Raw genomic sequence first — 26,089 nt, 5'->3', positions numbered from 1 at the left:
GAAGAGCTAAATGGCAGACTTCCATAAAATCAAAGTCTCTGCTAAGTCATCCGTAGTTGGGAAACTATGTCGTATCTAAGAAGTGGACCGCACCTACTCGTCATTACTGATGTCCAAATCTGCGTTCACGCAGAGATCCGCCAGAAATGGAACTAACAGAACTGGAAGCTCCAGCTAGAGAAAAATTGTAATGTTGGCAAGGGTCGTGTGAGGCACGAGCCATTTATGGTAGCGTACGTCCCAGACAGTCCGCCTCTGTAACTGAGTGGTCAATGTACACGGCTGCCACGAGGAGGTCCCGAGCTCGATTCCCGGTACTACCATGAGTTTTTCCGTGACAGGAGGTCTGGTATGGGTCGCACTCAGCCTCGTGACGTCAACCGAGGAGCTGCTTGACCGAGTAGTAGCGGCCCCACGGTCTGCAGTGTGCTGGGTGCCGCAAGGCAGAGGATGACATGGCGGCCGGTAGACATCCCATGGTCTTTCAGGCCTGGCGAGGTCCTGGTCCTTCCTTTTTTCTTATAGGCAGCAGCTGGGCAGCGGAAAGAGTAGAGAACGGTATTCCAAAGGTCATGTGGCTGAGGCCCTATGCAATTTTTTTTTTCAATTCATTCGTTATGTTATGTTAACCGGGGACCTAGAAACGACGGAGAGGCTCCGTCCCCGCCGCAGCCGCAGTGGTCCACAACCCGCAGTCCACTTAGCTCGCCGCCCGGGGTGGCCGAGCGGTTCTAAGCGCTATGGTCTGGAGCCGCGCGACCGCTGCGGTCGCAGGTTCGAATCCTGCCTCGGGCATGGATGTGTGTGATGTCCTTAGTTTAGTTAGGTTTAAGTAGTTCTATGTTCTTAGGGGACCGATGACCTTAGAAGTTAAGTCCCATAGTGCTCAGAGCCATTTTTTTCCACTTCGCCCCTCCGCCGTCCCACACCGAACCCAAGGTTACTGTGCGGTTCGGCCCCCGGTGGACCCCCCCAGGGTACGTCTCACACCAGACGAGTGTAACCCCTTTGTAATAGTGGTGTACGCGTACGTGGAGAACTTGTTTCCGCAGCAATCGCCGACATAGTGTAGCTGAGGCGGAATAAGGAGAACCAGCCCGCATTCGCCGAGGCAGATGGAAAACCGCCTAAAAACCATCCACAGACTGGCCGGCTCACCGAACCTCGACACATATCCGCCGTGCGGATTCGTGCCGGGGACCAGGCGATCCTTCCCAGTCCGGAAAGCCGTGTGTTAGGCCGCACGGCTAACCGGGCGGGCAATTTATACGTTATTTACACTGTAAATAAGCCGAACCAATGCTGACAATTTTCAGAAAAGTTAGGAAAAGGGTAATTTACAAGAAAGCATTGTACTTAGAGCGTCTATGAGGAATTTGTAAATAATCACCCCAATATGTGTAAATAAACAACTGCAAACTAATAAACGTATATAATTTTATTTCTGATTTTTCATAAATACGACATATTGAACGTTATTTCGTTTATTTGGAGTCTAAGTGACTTAATATCGGAATAGGTGATCACGAAATAGATGAAGTTAATGGACTGCAAAATAATCGATGATGCACGGTGCAAGGATGACTGGCAAAAAGGGCATTTCTGGCCAAGAGAAGTCTGCTAGTATCAAACACAGGCCTTAATTTTAGGAAGAAATTTGTGAAATGTATATTTGGAGCACAGCATTGTATAGCAGTGAAACATGGACTGTGGGAAAACCGGAACAGAAGAAAAGCAAGTGCTACTCTGAGATGAAGAGGCTGGCACAGGTGAGGAATCCGTGGCGGGCCGCATTAAACCAGTCAAAACACTGACGGTTTTATATACAAAGTTTGCAACTTCTTAGCACGTTAAAAGAGTGTAATACTGAAAGGGTGCTCAAGTTGTTTTCGTCATTAAATGAGAGCTGTTAATGGAATTCACAACAGATTTGATGAGGCGGACATGTTTGTAAATCGTTTGCTTGTGCCCAGTTTGACAGACTTTGGCTACTTGGCATTGCTTTCAGTTTTATCACCCAAGGAAACAAAAGAAAAGTTCGGAGTAGGTGTTAAATTACATGGAGGAGAAATAAAAACTTTGAGGTTCACCGATGACATTGTAATTCTGTCAGAGACAGCAAAGGACTTGGAAGAGCAGTTGAACGGAATGGACAGTGTCTTGAAAGGAGGATATAAGATGAACATCAGCAAAAGGAAAACGAGGATAACGGAATGTAGTCGAATTAAGTCGGGTGATGCTGAGGGAATTAGATTGGGAAATGAGACACTTAAAGTAGTAAAGGAGTTTTGCTATTTGGGGAGCAAAATAACTGATGATGGTCGAAGTAGAGAGGATATAAAATGTAGACTGGCAGTGGCAAGGAAAGCGTTTCTGAAGAGGAAAAATTTGTTAACATCGAGTATAGATTTAAATGTCAGGAAGTCGTTTCTTAAAGTATTTATATGGAGTGTAGCCATGTTCTGGAAGTGAAACGTGGACAATAAATAGTTTAGACAAGAAGAGAATAGAATCTTTCGAAATGTGGTGCTACAGAAGAATGCTGGAGATTAGATGGGTAGATCACATAACTAATGAGGAGGTATTGAATAGAATTGGGGAGAAGAGGAGCTTGTGGCACAACTTGACTAGAAGAAGGGATCGGTTGGTAGGACATATTCTGAGACATCGAGGGATCACCAATTTAGTATTGGAGGGCAGCGTGGGGGGTAAAAATCGTAGAGGGAGACCAAGAGATGAATACACTAAGCAGATTCAGAAGGATGTAGGCTGCAGTAGGTACTGGGAGATGAAGACGCTTGCACAGGATACAGTAGCATGGAGAGCTGCATCAAACCAGTCTCAGGACTGAAGACCACAACAGCACAATACCCAAGAGCTACTGCTATCTAAAAGTGGGTGGTATTTTCTATACCTGCATTACTAATCGACCATCCCGGAACCCAATACCAGCTGATGGTTGCCTATCGAACGCCTTACAGGGGCAACAAAAATTTGATTTTCAGTGTCTCCCGTATATTTTGACAGAAATCAAAACGCTGTCATAATCTACTAGGAAGCATAATCTCCCGTTAAAGGCTTGAAACAATAAGAGAAGTTCGGTTCGGTTCTTTGGGGAAGGAGACCAGACAGCGAGGTCATCAGACTCATCGGATTAGGGAAGGACGGGGAAGGAAGTCGGCCGTGCCCTTTCAAAGGAACCATCCCGGCATTTGCCTGGAGCGATTTAGGGAAATCACGGAAAACCTAAATTAGGATGGCCGGACGCGGGATTGAACCGTCGTCTTCCCGAATGCGAGTCCAGTGTCTAACCACTGCGCCACCTCGCTCTGTAATAAGAGAAGTATTAAAGTTAGGAACCGAGAGTTTCTCTTGAGGAAACGTAGCTTTATTGACTTACTTAAGTTATTTAATAGAGCAACACATGTTCCGACGTACATATCTGATCTTCAGGCTACATTGGCAATAGAAAAAACATTTAATCAAAGAACAAACATACTGAAGGCGTTCTTTACAGCTTTGCATTTACTGTGTCCGTCTTTGTTCAAATGCAATGGCTATTCTCTTGTACTGTGTTTATTTATCTTCATTGTTTCGACTCCATGGATCTTGTTAAGCACTGTTTATAGAGGATTTACGGAACTGCACCCAGTGAAATTCGTGTCCAATCAGAAATCTGTGCCCAGTATTCTTGGAAGCTACCTGCCCACTACCTCACGACCCACCTGCACCCCGAATCATTCATTCTACGCCGGACGCGCTCCCAAAGTCCGCAATCTGGCTTTGTGCCGCCGTGTCCGAGTTGCGCCGGTGCTGCCATCCAAGTGACCAGCGACGTAAAAAAAAAAAAGAATGCTGCGGGCGGAAGAAGACCAAGAGCGCCACCCAATATGGCTCTGAGCACTATGGGACTTAACCTCTGAGGTCATCAGGCACCTAGAACTTAGAACTACTTAAACCTATCTAACCTAAGGACATCACACACATCCATGCCCGAGGCAGGATTCGAACCTGCGACCGTAGCAGCAGCGCGGTTCCGTACTGAGGCGCCTAGAACCACTGGACCACAGCGGCCAGCAGAGCGGCACCAGTTCTCGACATAAATATTCTATGATATACCTTCTCAGAACTCGTCCTAGTTGTTTTAACGTTTTAATCTTCCTTTTTATCCTATTACGGCGCTTATTCTGTCCTAATATGGAAAATTGTTACGCATTGTCATCTTAAGCGCCTCTGCTATCTTGTTACGTACGTTATTTTATGTTGAATACTCTGCCCTATTAGAATATATCTTACTTGACTTACTATAGCATTTTATAATGCTCGTTTTTCTTCACTTGGCAATAGAGACAATTATGTGCAGAATTATTGAGGACTATTGGTACGATTGGCTTGGTGCATAAGTTCGCAGCGTTTGTCCAGTTATTTCAATCATCAATAATATATTATCCTTCACAACTGTCTGCCAACACTGGGGTAACTTTTCGATTGCGCCACTGTAGAAAACACGTGATTTTGAGGCGAAGATCTCGTCGAGCCATGTTCGGAGCTCATTTTCATCCAGAAAGGAAATTCCTTAAAGATTGTTCGACAAAGTGTGGAAAAAGTGAAAATCTGAGGCCACAAGTTCATGTGAATAAGCTAGATCCGGACTAACTTCCCAAACCAATTCCTCTATAATGTTCTTTGTCAGTCTACCAGAGTGCGGGCGGGCGTTATCTTGGAATAGCATCGCTTCACGCAGCCTTCCTGGTCGTTGTTCTTTGATTGCGCCTTCAAATGGTTCAAATGGCACTGAGCTCTATGGGACTCAACATCTGAGGTCATCAGTCCCCTAGAACTTAGAACTACTTAATAACTAACGAAAGGCCATCACACACATCCATGCCCGAGACAGGATTCGAACCTGCCAGCGTAGCGGTCCCACGGATCCAGACTGAAGCGCGTAGAACCGCTCGGCCACTCCGGCCGGCGATTGTACCTGCAAGTCTTCTTAGTTGTTGACAATAAATGTCAGCAATATGGTCTCGAGGAAGCAATTCGTAGACGCCACACTGTCGGTGTTCCACCAGATGCAGAACATTGTCTGTCGTGGATGACTATCTTTGTTCGGGACGTTGCTGTTTTGTTTGGGCGCCACCGTTCCCTTCTTTTCCTTAGGTTGGCAGAAAGACACCATTTCTCGTCACAAGTAACGATACAGGACAAGAATGGTCGGTGTTGTTGACGAGCCAATTGATGAGGACCATGCGGAGAAGCAGATACTGCTACCCGCTGATTCTTGTAGAGTTTGGCTTAGAGCATACGGTGTCTATACGTCCGATTTTTGAACCTTCCCCATTGCATGCAAATTTCGCACGATAGTGGAATAATCACACAGATCATCATATTTGCCAGTTCTCGAGTACACTGAAGTGGATTATTGTAAATTGTGTGTAAACGATCTTCATCAAACCCCGAAGATTTTCTGGAACGTCGAGAGTCACTATTGTCAAAATGATCCTCCTTAAAACGAGAAAACCATTTTCTTGCCGTGCCCTCTGTCCAGTGATAGTATCCCTATACGCGGCGCAAATGTTTGTGGTTGCCTCTGCTGCTACTTTCCCGCTATTAAATTCAAGCAGAAGAATATATCGGAAATGTTGCGATTTCTGCACTTGGCACTCTTATTTTCTAGCTTCCACAGCTCCACCCACTATCTCCAGATAACAAAAAGACAGTATGTACACTCAAATAACAACAGTGAACTACAAGTAAAAAATGATAATCAGTAAATAAACCCATAGGGACCGGAATACCAATAAGCAAAACAAAAAGGCAACGAACTTACACACGAGCCTACTATTTAATACCCGCACCACACTGCAAGCATGAGTGATGTAGATATTAATGCCACTGGTCTTGAGAAACAGCTGAAATCGCTAAAACTGAATAAAGCTGTGGGTTGGTTAGTTACACGTTCCATAGACCACCTGAACGATTTTTTTTTACAATGAGGTGGAACCAGTCAGTTTACAGGGTGGTTATACAGGATTAGTGTTAACGTTAATAAACACATTATTATTTTAGTCATACTCGTGCAGATACAATTAAAAACATTTTTTTTTACTGTCTACCAGTTTTTAAGTATAAATTCGTCAATGGAATAAAAGAAATTGTCTAGGAGAAAAGATTTTTAGTTAGATTTAAAACTTGCAATAAATGATATATACAGATCACCCGGTTCCAAAACGTTTGTCATAAGCCTTGACCAGGTTTGAATATCACTAAGACCATCTTCTCCGGAAGGAATGAAGTCATATAACTTAAATTAAGTTAAAATTAAGATAATAGATTATGAGCTAAAGCACTCGTAAATTTGATGTAAGTTACGTGACTTTATTCCTCCTGAAGAACATATCCTTAATGGTACTGAAACCTTGTCAAGACTTATTAAATAAACTTTTTTCAACCGGTTGTCTGTATCATTTAATGAAAGTTTACGCACTGTTGCTGCTATCAGCCATGTTTAAAAGGTATGTGATTGAAAACTTGCTTTAGTAGCTGGCAGGCACGTGTTGGTGTTGAGCGAAGATTTTTGTTGCTGCATACTGAATTCCCTTCTGAGCCCATGACAACAGGACCCATTGGAATCACAAATAGATTGTATACCAAATTCGTGGCTAACTTAGCCTCTCTTTTTCTCATAATTTACCGTATATCACTAGAATTAAAACCCTTGCCGACTCCTGGAAGAAAGCAGAGGTCACATCCATCTGCAGAAGTGAACCACAAAACTGACGTCCAATATCCCTGAGATACGTTAGTTGTAGAATCTTCGAACGTATTCTGAGCTCGAACGTATTGAAGTATCTCGAACGGAATCATCTCCTCAATACCAAAGAGCATGGATTTCGAAAGCATCGTCCATGTGAAAACCAACTCGCAGTCTTCTCACATGACATTCTAAAGCCACGGATCAAGACAGTCAGATAGATGCAGTATTTCTTGATTTCCGAAAACCTCTTGACTCAGTACCAGACCTAATCTTGCTATCGAATGTACCGTCGCATGGGGTATCAGGTGAAAATTGCAACGGATTGAGAATTTCTTGGTAGGAAGAACACACCATTTTATCTTGGATGGAGAGTAATCGACAAACATCGAAGAAACTTCGAGCGTACCCCAGGGAAGTGTTTGGAACCCATGTTGTTAATATTATATATTAATGAACCTGCAGTAACGGGGCTTGAACGCTAACCACTCGGTTGCCGCAGCTTTGTTGTAAAAAAGGCCACGCGCATATATATATATATATATATATATATATATATATATATATATATATATATATATATATATATATATATATCTGACGACCGAAATTATCTTGCAATTTTCTCAATAACGCTTGAAAAGTAGGCGGCACTGATTACACATTTTGTTGTACTCATGTTGTACTACGAGTGTACGAAGTTTGCAGTAAATCCGCGTTCCAAACGTCGTGGTCTCCCCTTGTCAGTGGCGGGATTTGGGGTCTAGCACAACCAACTCTACCCACAGGTAACCTGCATAGCTTGTGTCTCTCTCTCTGGTAGCCAGTTCGACGAAATTAAAAATTAAAGCTCGCTCTAATGACAGAGGAGCTGCAAATAACTTTTAAGATGGAGTATTTTGATTACACAGTGAGCCCCGTCCCGCAGAACGTTGACGTCAGAGAGATCTGGTCGTAAACAAACGCCGTGTGCCGGTCAGGGCCGGTCCGTGACGTCAGAGGACAGGTTTCCGCGGCTTCGCCTTGATGGTCCGCTTCCTGTGGAATATCACTGGTCCCCCGAGCAGCCGCGGCCCGGCCTCCATCTGCGATTAGGTGCGGCAAAGTGCGAAAGCTTAACAAGTCCAGCTGTCTAGGAGCGATAACTAATTCGCGAAGGGCTAGAAAAACTCGCCACAGGTGAAAGGACAAGCGGACTGGAATAACGAAAGATGGTGGCATTAAAATGTGGATATCGGGGAGAAATACAAAAATAAAAAAGTAAAACAACAACATGAGAGTTGACAAGGTGATGTTTAGAGTACGCGGTGCCTCGCGTGATATGGGTTCGTGTGCTCTCGACCGCGGCACGGCAGCTGCTGGAAACGGCTGCTGGCGATTAGAGCAAATTGACCCTTAATGACTGCAATGGGCCCGTCGTAGCAAGCCGCGAAGCTCACAGCTATATCTGCTTGACGAGATTTCAGTCGGATTGTAAAACCTTGCTGAATGATACCATGTAGCAGAAGAGAGTGAGTCTTCTTTAATCTTGACCGTAACGGGGCCAGAGGTAATGACAAGCCTGTAAGCCAGCGCTTTCAAGTCTGTGGCTGCCTGGAAGTCGGAGTGGTCGTGTTCATGGCAGCAAGCCTTTGTCGGCTATTTCGTTAAGAGTATTAATTTAAACCTGGCTGTGAGAGTATCGAAAGGAGAAAAAGACTTTCGCTTACATTATACAAAAACTAATTATGTTTACAATTTGATCCAAATTTAACTTACAAGCACAGTAGTTTCGTAGTAAGAAGGCCAGTCGAGCAAAACAATATGTTAATTTAATGCTGGTAAAATCCACAAAACTGTCAGGTAAAAACTCAGTTTTACGATCAGTTAGTGCACGACTAAGTCGGTGGCGCAATAGCCCAGTCAATGAACACCGAGAAAGGTCGAACATGAGAGATAATTTGTGTAGTCGTAATTTTGTGAGGAAATACGATGAAACTCATACTCCGACCGAAATGATAATGAAACTCATACTCCGACCGAAATGATAGTTAAATCAAGACCGTAAGCTGTCGACGGGCGTTGATATACATCAACGGGGACAGTTTAAAACGTGCCCCGACCGGGACTCGATCTCGGGATCTCCTGCTTACATGGCAGACGCTCCATCTGAGCCACCGAGGGCACAGAGGATAGTGCGACTGCAGGGATTTATCCCTTGCACGCTCCCCGTGAAACCCACATTCCCAACTTAATGTCCACGCACTACGTTCGTAGTGTCCCTCTCCACTACACTCATTACTCGCGGCAGACAATCTTACCGAGTCCTGTAAGATTTCGGGCAATGCGTATGCATTCGCACAGAAGAAGAAGGTCAATGGCCGGTTAGCCTTAAGTATATGAAGATGGTATCTGTTCTTTCGGACATGTCCGAAAGAACAGATACCATCTTCACATACTCCGACCGGTGAGGAGTGAGTGTTGGGGTAGCGATGCATTTGAAGATTACGTTAGTGCGTTTTCCTTGAACAAGTCTGAAACGTATTCTAGAACCAAATTAAACTACATTGCGTTTCCTACAAAAAAAGTCATATTCCCTTTTTCTCTATGATTAATAAGCACTCCGTCTTCAGGCCACAAGTGGCCCATCGGGACCATCCGACCGCCGTGTCATCCTCAACTGAGGATGCGGATAGGAGGGGCGTGTGATCAGCACACCCCTCTCCCGGTCGTTATGATGGTTTTCTATGACCGGAGCCGCTACTGTTCGGTCGAGTAGCTCCTCAATTGGCATTACGAGGCTGAGTGCAACCCGAAAATCGGCAACAGCGCATGGAGACCCGGATGGTCACCTATCCAAGTGCCGGCCACGCCCGACAGCGCTTAACTTCGGTGATCTGACGGAAAGCGGTGTATCCACTGCTGCAAGGCGTTGCCTCTATCATTAATAGTTTGTCAGAAAATATTGAACATCTCGCGCGACGTGCATACGCTGTAGCTTAGATGGTTTTTCTAGGCCAGTTGAGTTTTCCGACTTGATAGACTACAATCATCCCATAGCAAACTGTAGGTCACGACTTCCTGTACCCCACTTCGAAACGTTGTGAACAGTTACAGTGTTTTGAGAACGAAGTAAATTTACGCAGCCTAGCCGCATGCTCGCAGAACTATCGTAAGCGACCCCCTTAGATGGCCTACGATACGCAGAATAATATTGTACAATATTACTGAAGTTCTCCCTAGACTGCTCAGTAACATTGCACAACATGGTGTGGTTCTGGATGTTGGACGATAAAGGCACTACTGTTGTGGTGGTTACTCTTCTTTGTTGCAAGCAGATTGCAAAGTAGGTGAAAACTGGTTCAAAGAGCGTCATAGGTCACTCACGAAAAATTGTTGAGAGAATTGGAGTGGGACGAAAAAATGATTATTTTAACTTTTTAGATGTTGATGGTCCAATATTTGATACATTAGTCGTACTGGAAATGTTTGGCTCTGTCCTTAGGTGACCACATACATTGCCACTTCCCCCTGTCCGCCGACAGTTGAATCTGGAGTACAGAGTTTTTACTCAATTTCAAATTTCTCACACAGTTATAGAAGTAATATCCCGTGATTTCGCTAAACCTCTCGCTTAGGCGAATGTATCACTAAGTGGCTGATCGCGGTGAGACAATACTATGGCTTTGGCTACTGCGGTATAGCTTGCGTTTGGGTAAAAAGTTACGTAGTGGACTCCATTGAATTTTTCGTAGTTTATTTAATACATATGTGTTTATTTAGGACATATGTACATAAACAGCATCAAAATACTCGGAGACATGTCCATTATCTAATATACCTTTTCTGAATTTGCCCTACTGTTCGTGATGGGACGTGCGTTAAATACAGCAAAGAATGTCGTTAAATAAGCCGCAAACGTAAAAAAAGAAAAGAGAAAGTGCTTACATGTTACGCTACATTACCTTGCTACTGGCAATTCTTTCGAAGGTTTCAGATCTACAAGTGGAGGTTCACCTCATAGTTATAGCAAAATATCATGCAATAATATTTGCTCTAAAGGTTTATATTCCGGGACACACACACATAAATGTCTGTATACACTTTTATTCATAACTCTGCATTTATTAAAATATTTTAAAACATATTCCTTCTCATCTGTATGGTCTGGTAACTTGTTTTTCTCAGAACGACAAATCATACTATTCATTCTTAGCATTTCTATTTTTGTACTCATCTGCCCTAGCAGCCCACCATATACACCTTATACACACTACGGTCGCAGGTTCGAATCCTGCCTCGGGCATGGATGTGTGTGATGTCCTTAGGTTAGTTAGGTTTAAGTAGTTCTAGGTTCTAGGGGACTGATGACCTCAGATGTTAAGTCTCATAGTGCTCAGAGCCAATGACTTATAAATTTTGATCATTCTAATAACAATGCTCTTTTGTCGTGTTTTGAACACTTTTCCAGCGGAACAACAACAACAACAAACATGAAGATATCCAACTACTGTTGCAACAACTGATAAGGATGTTGTCTATACTGTCCACAGGCGGCACAATACTTCCAGGCAGCACAATATATTTGAAAAATTTTTGATGTGCTCAGTATTATTGGGCATCTTCTCATACTTATCCCTACACGTTCAATATTACTGAGACCCGAAAATATTGCGCAATACTATTGACCAACTAGGGGGCACTTTATGAAAGTATTTACACATATTTACACACGAGAAGGAATTCTGCGCTCATTATGTAGCTCTCGTCGCTGAGGGGCAGTAGTAACGATGGGAAAGAGGGGAAGAGGGGAAGCGAATGAGAGGGACGGAGGAAAAAGGAGGGGGGGGAGGCACTTAGAGGGACGAGGAGTGTTTGGAGTCGTCCTCGTCAGGTTGTTGGCTTGATTTTTTAAATTGTGTATGTACAGCTCCACTGCTATCTCGTCCGTTTTTAAAACGCTAAGTGAATACCAAGAATATGTATGTACTCATTTAACATTCTGGATATTTGTGACTTCGAATTTAGCAATCTAGAGTGCGCATCTAGCTAACTTGGAAAGTTCCAGCATCACGTTATTGTGGAAAGTTCCAGCATCACGTTATTGTGATGTAATGTTTCTCGGTGAGCTGTTTCTAGAGTTTGAAATTGGTCGAGCGGTGCAGCATCAGAAGATGAGATTCACTTTAAGCACCGTGCGACTTGGCATTTGGCGCTGGGGCTAATGGGAGTTAATGTAATGGATTTTGCCTATTACACTCTCCCAGAAAGCGTGAATAGTTAAGCCACATAGCGCATGCAGCTAATAATCTATTCTTTTTGGGTAAGCGATGTGGTGACCAGCAAGTTGAAACGGGTTGAAACACCCTTTGTCCACCAGTACCACAACTGTCTCCACATCTGAATATGCACATTAAACGATCTTAATTGCCTATTCTAACAAAGAGATAGAGGGGCTGGCCAGTACTTACCTCAGCTCAGTACAGCCGATAGATACACAAAAAACAGAACCGAAAATTTACGTTCCTAGCTTTCGGAACAGATGTTCCTTCATCAGGGAGGAGAGAGGGGAAAGAAAGGGAAGAAGGGAAAGTGGGTCCAGTTACTCACAACCCAGGTTATGAAGCATTAAATATCTGTTGCTTCATAACCTGGGTTGTGAGTAACTGAACCCACTTTCCCTTCTTCCCTTTCTTTCCCCTCTCTCCTCCCTGATGAAGGAACATTTGTTCCGAAAGCTAGGAACGTAAATTTTCGGTTCTGTTTTTTGTGTATCTATCGGCTGTACTGAGCTGAGGTAAGTACTGGCCAGCCCCTCTATCTCTTTGTTAGTATTTGTTTCACATCTTTATATGAGATTTTCCATTAATCATTTAATAGCCTATTCAACAGATTGCCACTCTCACGTACAACTGAGCATATTCCAATGGATAGCGTCTGTACCACGTCATCGAGTGGAAGGATGTGGTGCTAAACATACGTTTCGTGTAATCGTTAGCCAACACCATCGTATAACTAGTAAAATTCTCTTACCTTTCTTCTTCCAATAACATAATATAATGATATTCATTACCAGTTTTATAACGTGTTCTTATGATCTCTTATCAGATGCTATGTGCTCTGTATGTTATTTAATCATCAAATGTACCACTTATCACATAAGCACTGGTTTGCATAGCATGTTCACCAAAAACAGTAACTGAAAAGTTTAGAGCGCAGACTGGTAACGGCTCGCGGTTCTTCCGATTCGCGGCTTAAGACAACGTTCTTAGTTACTACTTGATTTTCAGTATGTGGGATAAATTTCAGAAGGTTCCAAAAAACTAGGGAGAAAGGAAGTACCCTATCTACTACCGTGTCAGATTTCATCTTTCTGTAAGACAACTTGTTAATAGTTTCGCCGACCCAGCAAGAAAATTGAAGCACAGATTTTTTTCTGCTACATAAAAAAGGACATTTAGCTGTTGCAAACTCAACAGGAAACATGATGGTGGGAAGACATTTAAGTTTCCAACACCGCAAATAAAAAGTAGTGTTATCTTTCTAGAGGCCTACCATTTTAATTTCAGAAAACAGGGAAGTATCGACGACACGATTTAAATGAGCAGTAATACTAAATTTATGTTACCATAAAATTTTTGCAAGAAGGACAGATCACATCTTTTTTGACGTCGCAGTTATTACAGTCCAAAATTGTCCAGCCAGCATAGCGGGAAAGGGAGTAGAAGCATTTCTTCAGAAACTCAACGCCGTTAAGTGGGTCTGTTCTGAGACATGTAGTTAATTTACTAACCAGACTTCACATAAGTTTAGTTTATAACTAAAAGCGATGAATGTGTTTTCAAAGAATGGGTTCTTTTTCCGGAAAAATTGAAGCCGCATTACAATTACGCCATCAGCGGATCAACTTTCTTGTTAGCATTTCACGCTTTGAAACATGTCTTGTATGATTATGTGGTGCTACTGTGGTATGTTTATTAAAATTATGAGGTTTCTCCGACTGCAGCACACAACTGTATACACCGGTGTAACAAAAATGTATGGACAGACGTTCGGGACAATTTGTTATAGGGACAAGCCCCGTAATTACCATATTTCCGTGTTAGAATACAACCAGGCCTTCGTAGTACATTAATCACAGGGAAGAAACAGGAGCGGAACGCACCAGAGTACCACATGGAACTCTTCCTTTCATAAAGGGTTCAAAAAGCATTCTGTAAGGATTGATACATGCATCAAATCACTGCCACAAACTTCGGTACAGTATGTCCAATGGACTTAACAACCACGTACACAAAATTTAATTTTGACTAAATTTAGATGTTCTAAGCATATTTTCTTATCAATGAGCAATAAATCTGAGTTTTTACCAACATTTTGGATATAGGAACCTCACTTGTGCGAAGTAACACTATTTGAGAACATATTGTCGTCGATGGTATAATGGGCTATGACCAGGAAGAAAGAAAGTTAGAATTAGTCTTGTCAAAGCCGTTAGAGATGGAAGACCTAAGTACTAAATGCTAGGAATATCGCCAGTTGGCCCAGTCAATACTAGGTGCCATTATCTTCTATGATTAAGTCACACTATTGATTTTGGACGTGGTTACGTTATGAATCACTTCGTGTCCAAGTTTTTTGGAAGAGGTGCCACATTCACGTCTGGGGATGAAATTGCGTAAGTAATTTATGAGACATTTTCTCGTGTAGAATATGCGATCTTGATAAAATATCTTAAAATTGACCGGAAAAGAGTCTTGGACACAAAAAAAAAGGTTCAAATGGCTCTGAGCACTATGGGACTTAACTTCTAAGGTCATCAGTCCCCTAGAACTTAGAACTACTTAAACCTAACTAACCTAAGGACATCACACACACCCATGCCCGAGGCAGGATTCGAAACTGCGAACGTACCGGTCGCGCGGTTCCAGACTGTAGCGCCTAGAACCGCTCGGCCATACCTGCCGGCGCCACAACAAGATATTTGTTTTTAGCCGAGGCAGTTTTTTATTCGCTTCTGAGTATGTATAACTTCGAAATCGATCATGTAAGTTAAATTATATCAATTGATTACTGAAAGGACTGTCCTTGTAACTCCCCCAGTAACTGATTGTCGTTTCGAGAAAAAAAATGACTGTCGCTTGGAACTGTCTGATTATCTTCTGTTTTAAAACAGGTGACTGTAGACAGGCCGTTAAATGTATAGTATTGAGCCTTGAGGTACGATCTTTAGCCCTGAGGAGAAGGAGGAGGAGATTAATGTCCCGTCGACAACGAGGCCATTAGAGCGCAAGCACGTAATGGGGAAGGAAAGTGGCCATGCCCTTTCGAAGGAACCATCTCGGCGTTTACGTTAAGCGATGTCGGAAAATCATGGAAAACTTAAATTAGGATGACTGGAATCGGGTTTGAACCGTCCAGCGCGCTAATCACTGCTCTACCCCACTTGGTCTTTGGCTCCGAAACACGATGTGGTCGACACACTGCCCTAAGGGCAGTAGGGGGTGTTACGGCGTCAAGTCAGCGCCGGCACAGCAGTCGGGAACGACTGGGAAGAGAAGGCTGTGAGGAGAAGTCAAGCAATCACATGCTGACCAACCTCCCTTCCAGGACAACAACGCGACAGCAGCGGCCCCTAGGTGAAGAACACGTACGTGCCGCGCCCGACTTCGGTAACAGTGTCAACCTTAGCCACTTCCTTAGGAATCTCTATGTTGCACAGACTTCTGTTTGCCTATTCTGAAGAAGACTAATTATTTTCTAAGTCGCCCCTTGCTTGTGACACATCCATCAAAGTATTGTATTGTTTCGTTGTAATGAAACTCATTAGTACGAGTTGTTTGATTGTTTGTCTAGCGAATCGAATAGGCAGGATTCCTAGACACAACAACATTGGCGACGAGTTGAACGCATACCATAGCGACAACCTGTTAACGTTCAAACACCGAGCCGTCAGCTGCCACAGATTCTGTTCTGTCATAGGCTTTTGTGTTTTGCTGCCTCCTTAATTCTGCCTTGTCTTTTCTTTGCAGAGGTGTGTTTACATGTTTTAACAGTGTCTCTCATAGTGTTTTTTCTATTCAGAGTTTTCAGGTGGGCGTTGCAGAAATTTTCTTTGTTTGTGTGCTTTTTTTTTTGTTGCTTGCATTGTCTGTTTATTGCATTTGCCTATTCCAAAATGAGCAACCCACCTCCCACACCCCCTGCTCAGGCGCCTCAGCTGCAAGCGATAGAGCCAATGCAACTTATACAAATGTTTCAGTTTCAGACGCAGCAGATCGCAACCCTTCTCAATGCGGTACAGCAGTTACTCGCAGACCAACGCTGCACTACATGCAACAACTGTAGCTCCGAGTGCCATACCGCCTTTTCGCCAGTTTAACAAAAAAGAAGAGGAATGGCTCGAGTGGTTGCAACAGTGTGACGCTCACACCAAAATATCAGGTACTGTGAAACTACGTGGTGTTCAAAAAGTCTCTCTGCAGTGCCATATGATTGTTAGCCGCGCGTGCCGTATGCCGCAGTGAATATACCGAAATGAAACTCAATGAAATACAAGTTATTAATTTATTGAATATTCATTTTTACTTACAAATTTTCACATTAAATGTGGAAAGTATCCCCCCTGTTGTTGAATACACAATTCAATTCGTCTAACCATGTTTCCAAACACAAGCTGTAACATTTCTTCTGTAACACAAGCAGCGAAAGTGGATAGTGCAGTTTTCAATTCAGCGATGGATTTTAGACCGCTTTTATAGACAGTTGATTTCCCTGCACCCCAGAAGAAAAAGTCAGGTGGTGTTAGGTCAGGCGATCGTGGAGGCCAAAGTCCCAGTGAAATTATGCGATCACGAAAAACATCAGCAAGCAGTGACATTGAAACGCGAGATGCATGCGCGGTTGCACCATCTTTTTGAAAATAACGTTTCAGTATTTCACTTAACACAAGTTCTCCTATGAATGGGTACAGAATATCACTGCAGTATCGTTGTGCGTTTATTGTTTCGTTGAAAAATGTGGGACCCACAATCAGACGTCTAGAAAATGCAATCCAAACTCCTATTTTCACAGAATGAAGTGGTTCCTCATGAATACAGAATGGATTTGGAGTACTCCACATACGAGAATTTTGCGAGTTCATAAATGGATCCACGCTTCATCAGTGAAAAATGTTTCATTAAGAATATCCCTTCCATTTTGTCGAACGAAATTTTTGAACCGTTGACAATAATGCAGTCTCTTGCCGTGATCAGTATTTTTCAGTTCTTGCACGACTCTCACTTTGTATGGGAAAAGCTCTAATTTTTTCCTTACAGCTGTGTGGGCCGTTCCGACCCTAACATCGATTTCCTGGGCGAGTTTTCTTACTGACTCGTTCGAACTCATGGACATTTTATCGGAAATATCGAGTAGTTCATCCTCAGAGAAAACGCTAGGCCGACCACTTCTCGGTGCATCTGTCACTGAACCTGTACTTCGAAATTTGTTAATCAGATCTCGCACAGTACCGCGATGTGGAAGTGCTGTCTCCGGAAAACTGAATTAAATGTTTGACGAACTGAAACTGTGTATTTACCGCGAGCTTTGAACACTTGTTCGACTAAAAACACACGTTCTTCTGTGGTTAGCATTTTAACAGTGACAAAAACGAAACAAACAAAAGAACTAAACTTAAACGTTCACATCAACACGTAATGACACACACCAACGATATTACTGTCGCTGGCTGAAAGTTGGGAGGGTCCACTTGAAGGGAGGTAACCTAGGCAGGCGAACAATCATACGGCACGCGCGGCTTACAATAATACGGCACTTGGTTCAAATGGCTCTGAGCACTATGGGACTTAACATCTATGGTCATCAGTCCCCTAGAACTTAGAACTACTTAAACCTAACTAACCTAAGGACAGCACACAACACCCAGCCATCACGAGGCAGAGAAAATCCCTGACCCCGCCGGGAATCGAACCCGGGAACCCGGGCGTGGGAAGCGAGAACGCTACCGCACGACCACGAGATGCGGGCGAATACGGCACTGCGGAGAGTCTTTCTGAACACCCCGTACATTACTTTTTGTCAACGGTAGGAAGTGCAGTTTTTTGCGTAATTCAGAAATTGTTCCCTAACGCCACTCTGAGTGAACTTTTCTATGATCAGGTTGTAGGTTCTCTAACTACCTATTATGACCAACAAGTGAATGTGGTTTCGGCTAGGAAACAATTATTTCGTTGCAATAAAAGGTCAGAACAAACTTATCGCGAGTCGGTAAAAGATTTACAGGGTATGACGAGGAAATGTAAATTCAAATTTCCTTGTGGTGCTTTGTATTCACATGTTATGTTGCGTGGTGCGATCGTGTACAATGTAACTGATGTCAAACTTAGAGTACAGATTTGGAAACAGTCAGATCCATCAATTCATCACAAAGTGCAAATTCTAGATCAGTATGATTCGGGTGCCATGGCGGCTAATTTGAGCAGCCACCAATTTGTTGGGTTGAGTCGTCCGTTGCTCACGGCCAGCGCAGTAGGTAACAATAGCATGAGTGCGCCAAGACACGTAAACAGTTCTCTAAACAGGTGGCTACGTCAGTGAATAGAATTAAGTCATGCCCTCGGTGCTATTCACGGCACAAACGCCAAGATTGCCCATCCATACAAGTAGAGTATTACGCTTATGGCAAGAAAGGTCACGCACAATCCGTATGTTTGCAACGGAACAAACATAAGAATCGTGCCCACTCACAAAAATCTCGTCACAAGGCCCATGTAATCAATGCAGTGTATTCGAAGCCTGCTGCAGGCACTAGCAAAACTCGCCAGCAGACAGTTTCTTCAGTGCTACACCAGTCCAACAAACTTTTTGTTTTTTGCATGTTAGTGGAAAACGTGTGAAATTTCATTTAAACACGGGTGCCTCTGTTACATTGCTGAATCGTAACACATACGAACCGCTACGCTCCCCACACCTGTCTGAAACTAGCACGAGCCTGACTGCTTATAATAGACAAGATATTCCTGTTCTGGGAAAACGTACTTTGCCTGCCGTGTATCGCTCGCATGCACAACTTATGACTTTCACTGTGCTGCAATCACGTGATTGTGAGAACATATTTGATCTTGATTCGTTTCATTTGTTTGACTTTCAAATTCAGGAGAATGTATTGTCACTGACGGCATTCAATGCCAACGACAGTGTAGCTCGCTTATTGGAAGAATTCCCTGAACTCTTTTCTGAAGATTTAGGCAAGACCAACAATTTTGTAGCACGTGTTACTATGAAAGACAATATTCAGCAGAAATTTTGCAGGGTCAAAACTGTTCCCATTGCGTTACGCGACAAAGTGGCTTCTGAACTTAAAGAATTGGAAGATAGCGGAGCTATTGCGCCAATATAAGCTAGTCAATGGGCAAATCCACTGGTTTTGCTCCTCAAACCTTCAGGTCACATTCGTTTCTGTGTTGACTTTAAGTCTATAGCAGATTCGTAGACTGAGATTGATATTTATCCGTTGTCACGCCCAGAGGTTCTCACCGACAGATTACGCGCTAGTCGCTACTTTTCAAAAATTGATTTGAGCGATGCATATCTTCAAATACCACTAGATGAAGAATCTCAAACCGTGTGTTCTGTACACTGGCTTGTTTAAATATCTCCGTTTGCTCTTTGGCAGTGCTTGCGCACCCGCCTTTTCAACGGTATTTGGAACAGCTGACCGCTCAAGTACCAAACTGTTCAAACTATCTGGACGATATTGTCGTAGTAGGTTGTACACCTGAAGAACACATTGCAAATTTGCATGTTCGTTTTGTGTGTTATCTGGTGCAGCACTCAAGTGTAGACTGGACAAGTGTGATTTTTTTAAACCTGAGTTGCAGTATCTTGGTCATGTCATAAACAGTCAAGGTGTACATCCTCTTCAGTCACATTTGTTAGCCATACGTGACCTGCCAGTTCCTCGTAATGTCACAGAATTGCAATCAGTCTTAGGGAAAATGAACTATTATATTCAGTTCATAGCGAATTTTGAACAAATCGCAGCTCCATTGCGTCGCAAGAACGACCCCTTTGTTTGGACAGATGAGTGCTAAGAAGCTTCGCAAAAACTTAGACGCATTGCTCAGTGATCGATACTTGGTTCATTTTAATCCTGACAAGCCAGTTGTGTTGTAAGTTGACGCTTCCTCTTACGGAGTCGATGCAGTGCTTTCGCACAGATTTGGCAATAAAGACAGGCCTATTGCTTTCGCTTCAAAAGTATCGTCCAAAAGTCAGTGTAACTATTCACTTACGAAATTTGTTATTAACAATCCGATCGAATTCAAAAGTACTAGCAGTGTACATGGCTACTGTGGTGTCATCACCAGACACCAGACAGGTGGTAGCCTTTAAATCGGCCGCGGTCCGTTAGTATACGTCGAACCCGCGTGTCGCCACTATCAGTGATTGCAGACCGAGCGCCGCCACACGGCAGATCTAGTCTAGAGAGACTCCCTAGCACTCGCCCCAGTTGGACAGCCGACTTTGCTAGCGATGGTTCACTGCTTACATACGCTCTCATTTGCAGAGACGATAGTTTAGCATAGCCTTCAGCTACGTCATTTGCTACGACCTAGCAAGGCGCCATATTCAGTAATTAAAATGAATTCTGAACAGACAATATTGTGAATCATGTACCGTCAAGAGCGACGTTCATCATTAATGGATTAAAGTTAAGTATTAAACTAATGACGTCCGGTTTCTGAATGCTAATTCCTTGTCAGTATAGTTCTTCCCTCCTCACGCCAGCCTGCGTGAGCTAAAACGCGTGCATTTCGGCCTCTACTAGTAACACGGTGTTGGCTCTTCTGCCAACACAAGAGCTACAACACTAGGAGAAAGGATGATCTTCACTACTCAAGGTTAAATCTAACTTTGGCTCAGAAGGGGGTAAATTATGCTGCCACAAAACTCTTTGGTCACTTACCTAATAGCATCAAAAGTCTGACAGATAGCCATATAGCATTTAAAAGGAAATTAAAAGAATTTCTTAATGGCAACTCCTTCTACTCATTAGAGGAATTTTTGGATATAGTAAGTGGGTAATTTCCCCACCCCTACAAAAAAATTAAAAATATTATGTGTCATGTAATATTTTGTGTAATGTAATAACTTGTATAGACACCTTTTATTAACCTGACACGTTCCACATCATTACGAAGTGTCGTATTCATGATCTATGGAACATGTACTAATCTAATCTAATCTCTAATCAAATACAGGAAGTGGCGTTGGCTATTGTGCATGGTGTCACGAAATTCCACCACTATTTATATGGCAGAAAATTCTACTTGGTAACGGATCACAAGCCATTGCACTCCTTGTTTCATGCGATGAAACTTGTTCCTGTACGAACTGCCAGAAAATTACAAAGATGGGCTCTTGTCTCAATACCAGTACGAGATTGTGTATCTTCCGACAGCTCAACATGGTAATGCGGACGCACTTTCACGTCTTCCTATTGGCCCTCATACAGACTTAGAAGCTTCTGCTGCGTCTTGTTGTCACATCGATGCTCAGGATTCTGAATTGCTTGAACCTTTTCCTCTGAACTATAGGAAAATTGCACAGGCCACGGAAGCTGATTCAGATTTGAACATTTTGATAAAATACATTCGCACATGTTGGCCTCGCACATTGCATAGCATAAGGAACTCCAGTGCGCCGATACTTTGCAAAGCCTCGCTGTACAGCAAGGTTGTGGTTCTTGCTCAAAATGACAGTGGACAGTCACGTGTATTGACCCCCATAGCTATTCAAAAAGAAGTGTTGCAGTTACTTCATCAAGGACACTGGGGGATTGTTCGTACGAAACAGACTCTGTACTTGACAGGGTATGGACACCCAAATAGAACAGATGCCGTCACAATGTCACGCATGTGCGGAAAATCAGTCTGCTGCGCCAGAAAAATTCTCTGCTTGGTCTCAGTAACAATCACCATGGTAACGTGTGGGCGTACTTTGCGGGTCCTTTTTGTAATATTCGTTGCCCATTATGGGGCAGGACTTATTACATTCGACGCCATATTGGGCGACCTGCGCGCCGGATGGGGATGAAATGATGATGAAGACAATACAACACCCAGTCCCTGTGCGGAGAAAATTCCCGACACAGCCGGGAATCGAACCCGGGCCCCTAGGACGGCAATCCGTCACGCTGACCAGTTAGCTATCGGGGCAGACTACAAAACTCATTAATACGAGTTGTTTGATTGTTTGTCTAGGGAACCGAGTAGGTAGGATTCCTAGACACTTCTAGGGGTATCCACTCCCACAGTATTTTTAAACAAATAATGAATCATGTATGTGTCAGATGTGGTTGAAATTTCTCTTGATATTCCTGATTTAAGATTTTAAGTTGAACCTTTTTACTCTGAAGCCTCTGCTGTAGGGGTGCTAGGGGTATGACATTCACAGTAAATTTTTCCAAACAGCAAATCATATGTGTAGCTGCCGGCCGGGGTGGCCGAGCGGTTGTAGGCGCTACAATCTGGAACCGCGCGACCGCTACGGTCGCAGGTTCGAATCCTGCCTCGGGCATGGACGTGTGTGATGTCCTTAGGTCAGTTAGGTTTAGGTAGTTCTAAGTTCTAGGGGACTGATGACCTCAGAAGTTGTCCCATACTGCTCAGAGCCATTTTTTTATATGTGTAGCTAATTTTGGCAGAAATTCCTTCAGGCGTTCCAGAGATAAGTTGGTATGTCACTGTCTTTGCAGTCTCCTCCCACCCCTTACTCTAGGAGTGGAACGTCACAAGTGACCGTCACCAACAAGTCTAGACCCCGAAAACTGTGGAATCGATACTAGTATCGTTCTAAATCTAATTACTTTACGTATGAAGTTTTCTCACACCCAACCCACCTCTACAGGTTATGCTATGTTATCCCCACAATATTGTTATACAAATAATGAGTGATTTGTACACAAAATGTAACTGAGTTTGCTCCAGCAGTTCCTCTTAAGCTTCTTCGCCACGCTGTTTCCACACCCACGCCTTATGGTGGTACGATGTGAGCACAACTCAGCAAGGTTTCAACGTAATCTGATGAATTTAATAGGAACGCATAGAAGTCGAAGAAACAATTATTCATATTAATTAATTAGATATGAGCGAATGTTCCATGGGTTGGAATGGGGGGTGGGGATCGGCGGTGCGGGGTGGGAGGGTATTTCGTCCCGCCTTTCACTCACGAACAGTAAACGCTGCATAATGGTTATGCAACGGCGGCATTTGATGTCCAACGGTTACATTATCTTCAGCAAAAGCTATATCACAAAAAACGTAACAGGGGACATGAACAATTAGAATGAAATAAAATTTTTGTACTATAACTTTCACTTTTTCCTGTATGTGGAACTACGTCTCAGGATTCGTGTAAAACTACCGGTTCTTCCTCGTAGATTGTTGCGTTGCCTGGTTCACTGCACAGAGGATTATAATACGCCGGCTCTGAGACTATCATTCGTAACTAACAAGGGAACCTCCCCATCGCACCCCCCTCAGATTTAGTTATAAGTTGGCACAGTGGATAGGCCTTGAAAAACTGAACACAGATCAATCGAGAAAACAGGAAGAAGTTGTGTGGAGCTATGAAAAAATAAATAAGCAAAACATACAAACTGAGTAGTCTATGCGCATCATAGACAATATGAAGGATAATATGCGTGCAGGAGCGCCGTGGTCCCGTGGTTAGCGTGAGCAGCTACGGAACGAGAGGTCCTTGGTTCAAGTCTTCTTGCGGGTGATAATTTTAATTTTTTTATTTTCAGACAATTATTATCTGTCCGTCCGTCCGATGCGAGGTAACTGCGCCGTAGTATGGTGACGCTACACCTAAACAAACATCGAAACACACGACGGTCTACACACGCAAAAATTTGAAAACGTTAAAAACATATGTTTTGACAGAGCGCAGGGAAAACTGTGCGACAATGAAACTGTTGCATTCATTTTTTGCAGTTTATGTGACAAACTCTTATGTCTTCATCACTTTTTTAGGCGTGATTATCACAAAATGGCTCTGTGCACTATGGGACTTGACTACTGTGGTCATCAGTCCCCTAGAACTTAGAACTACTTAAACCTAACTAACCTAAGGACATCACACACATCCATGCCCGAGGCAGGATTCGAACCTGCGACCGTAGCAGTCGCGCGGTTCCGGACTGCGCGCCTAGAACCGCTAGACCACCGCGGCCGGCAGTGATTATCACATCCACAAGAAAACCTAAATCGGGCAAGGTAGAGGAATCTTTTTACCCATTCGCCAAGTGTACAAGTTAGGTGGGTCGACAACATATTCCTGTCATGTGACGCACATGCCGTCACCAATGTCGTATAGAATATATCAGACGTGTTTTCGTGTGGAGGAATCGGTTGACCTATGACCTTGCGATCAAATGTTTTCGGTTCCCATTGTAGATGCACGTCCTTTCGTCTACGGTTTTGCGGTGCGGTCGCAAAACACAGATACTAAATTTATTACAGTGAACAGAGACGTCAATGAACGAACGGACAGATAATAACTTTGCGAAAATAAAGAAAGTAAACTTTTCACTCGAGGGAAGAGTTGAACCAAGGACCTCTCGTTCCGTAGCTGCTCACGCTAACCACGGGAACACGGCGCTCCTGAGCGCACACTATCCTTCATGTTGCCTATCTTGCACATGGACTACTCAGTTTGTATATTTTGCTTATTTTTTTCATAGTTCCACACAACTTCTTCCTGTTTTCTCGATTGATCTGTGTTCAGGTTTTCAAGGCCTATCCACTAAATCTGAGGGGGGTGCGATGGGGAGGTTCCCTTGTAAGCACCGGGGTGATCGCGCTAGACAACCTGTTGATCACTGCCAAAACAGCGCACTCTCGGTCTGACGTATCCCATCGACACTATGCAGAGCCCGCGGCCGTGGTGCTGGTGCGCTTCTTTTCCGCTGCTGAGTGGACGCTGGCAGACGGGAAGCGACGGGCGACGCGCACGTACCTGTGTGTGTCCCGCCATGGTAGGCCCGTGTGGACAGCCGCGGTTCCTGCACAACACTGCAAGCGCGACAGCGGCGCGGTTGCCCCCTCCTGGCGGCCGCGGCGAGAAGCAGCCTGGACGCCGTGCTTCCTCAACCTGAACCCGTCCCGGTGGCCGTCCTTCAGAGCGCGGCCGCTACTTTGCGCTGCTGCGAGGTTCTGGGAAAACCGGAGAGCTGAGGGCCGCTACTGGCGATCTCAAACATGTTGGGCACCACAGAAGGTGTTCTACAGCTACATTTATACTCCACAAGCCACCCAACGGTCTGCGGCGGAGGGTACTTTACGTGCCACTGTCATTACCTCCCTTTCCTGTTCCAGTCGCTTATGGTTCGCGGGAAGAACGACTGCCGGAAAGCCTCCGTGCGCGCTCGAATCTCTCTAATTTTACATTCGTGATCTCTTTGGGAGGTATAAGTAGGGGGAAGCAATACAGGGTGTAACAAAAAGGTACGGCCAAACTTTCAGGAAACATTCTTCACACACAAATAAAGAAAAGATGTTATGTGGACATGTGTCCGGAAACGCTTAATTTCCATGTTAGAGCTCATTTTAGTTTCGTCAGTATGTACTGTACTTCCTCGATTCACCACCAGTTGGCCCAATTGAAGGAAGGTAATGTTGACTTCGGTGCTTGTGTTGACATGCGACTCATTGCTCTACAGTACTAGCATCAAGCACATCAGTACGTAGCATCAACAGGTTAGCGTTCATCACGAACGTGGTTTTGCAGTCAGTGCGATGTTTACAAATGCGGAGTTGGCAGATGCCCATTTGATGCATGGATTAGCACGGGGCAATAGCCGTGGCGCGGTACGTTTGTATCGGGACAGATTTCCAGAACGAAGGTGTCCCGACAGGAAGACGTTCCAAGCAATTGAACGGCGTCTTAGGGAGCACGGAACATTAAAGCCTATGACTCGCGACTGGGAAAGACCTAGAACGACGAGGACACCTGCAATGGACGAGGCAATTCTTCGTGCGGTTGACGATAACCCTAATGTCAGCGTCAGAAAAGTTGCTGCTGTACAAGGTAACGTTGACCACGTCACTGTATGGAGAGTGCTACGGGAGAACCAGTTGTTTTCGTACCATGTACAGCATGTGCAGGCACTATCAGCAGCTGATTGGTCTCCACGGTTACACTTCTGCGAATGGTTCATCCAACAATGTGTCAATCCTCATTTCAGTGCAAATGTTCTCTTTACGGATGAGGCTTCATTCCAACGTGATCAAACTGTAAATTTTGACAATCAACATGTGTGGGCTGACGAGAATCCGCACGCAATTG

General features: G+C 43.9%; 1 protein-coding gene across 2 annotated transcripts in view; it reads right to left on the bottom strand.

Moving 5' to 3' along the window:
- LOC126203711 (serine protease filzig-like) overlaps nucleotides 1-24,895 on the bottom strand; it is a 370,785-nt gene extending 345,890 nt beyond the window's left edge. For both annotated transcript variants that reach the window (XM_049938086.1, XM_049938087.1), the window contains exon 1: nucleotides 24,761-24,895. In XM_049938086.1, coding sequence (XP_049794043.1) covers nucleotides 24,761-24,778 — 18 coding nt within the window. In that variant the 5' untranslated portion in view covers nucleotides 24,779-24,895. The remainder of the gene's footprint in view (nucleotides 1-24,760) is intronic.
- Nucleotides 24,896-26,089: the final 1,194 nt, after the last annotated feature.

Source organism: Schistocerca nitens, chromosome 9, assembly GCF_023898315.1.
Source record: "Schistocerca nitens isolate TAMUIC-IGC-003100 chromosome 9, iqSchNite1.1, whole genome shotgun sequence".
Classification (NCBI taxonomy): Eukaryota; Metazoa; Arthropoda; class Insecta; order Orthoptera; family Acrididae; genus Schistocerca; species Schistocerca nitens.
This window is presented reverse-complemented; position numbering and strand designations above follow the sequence as displayed.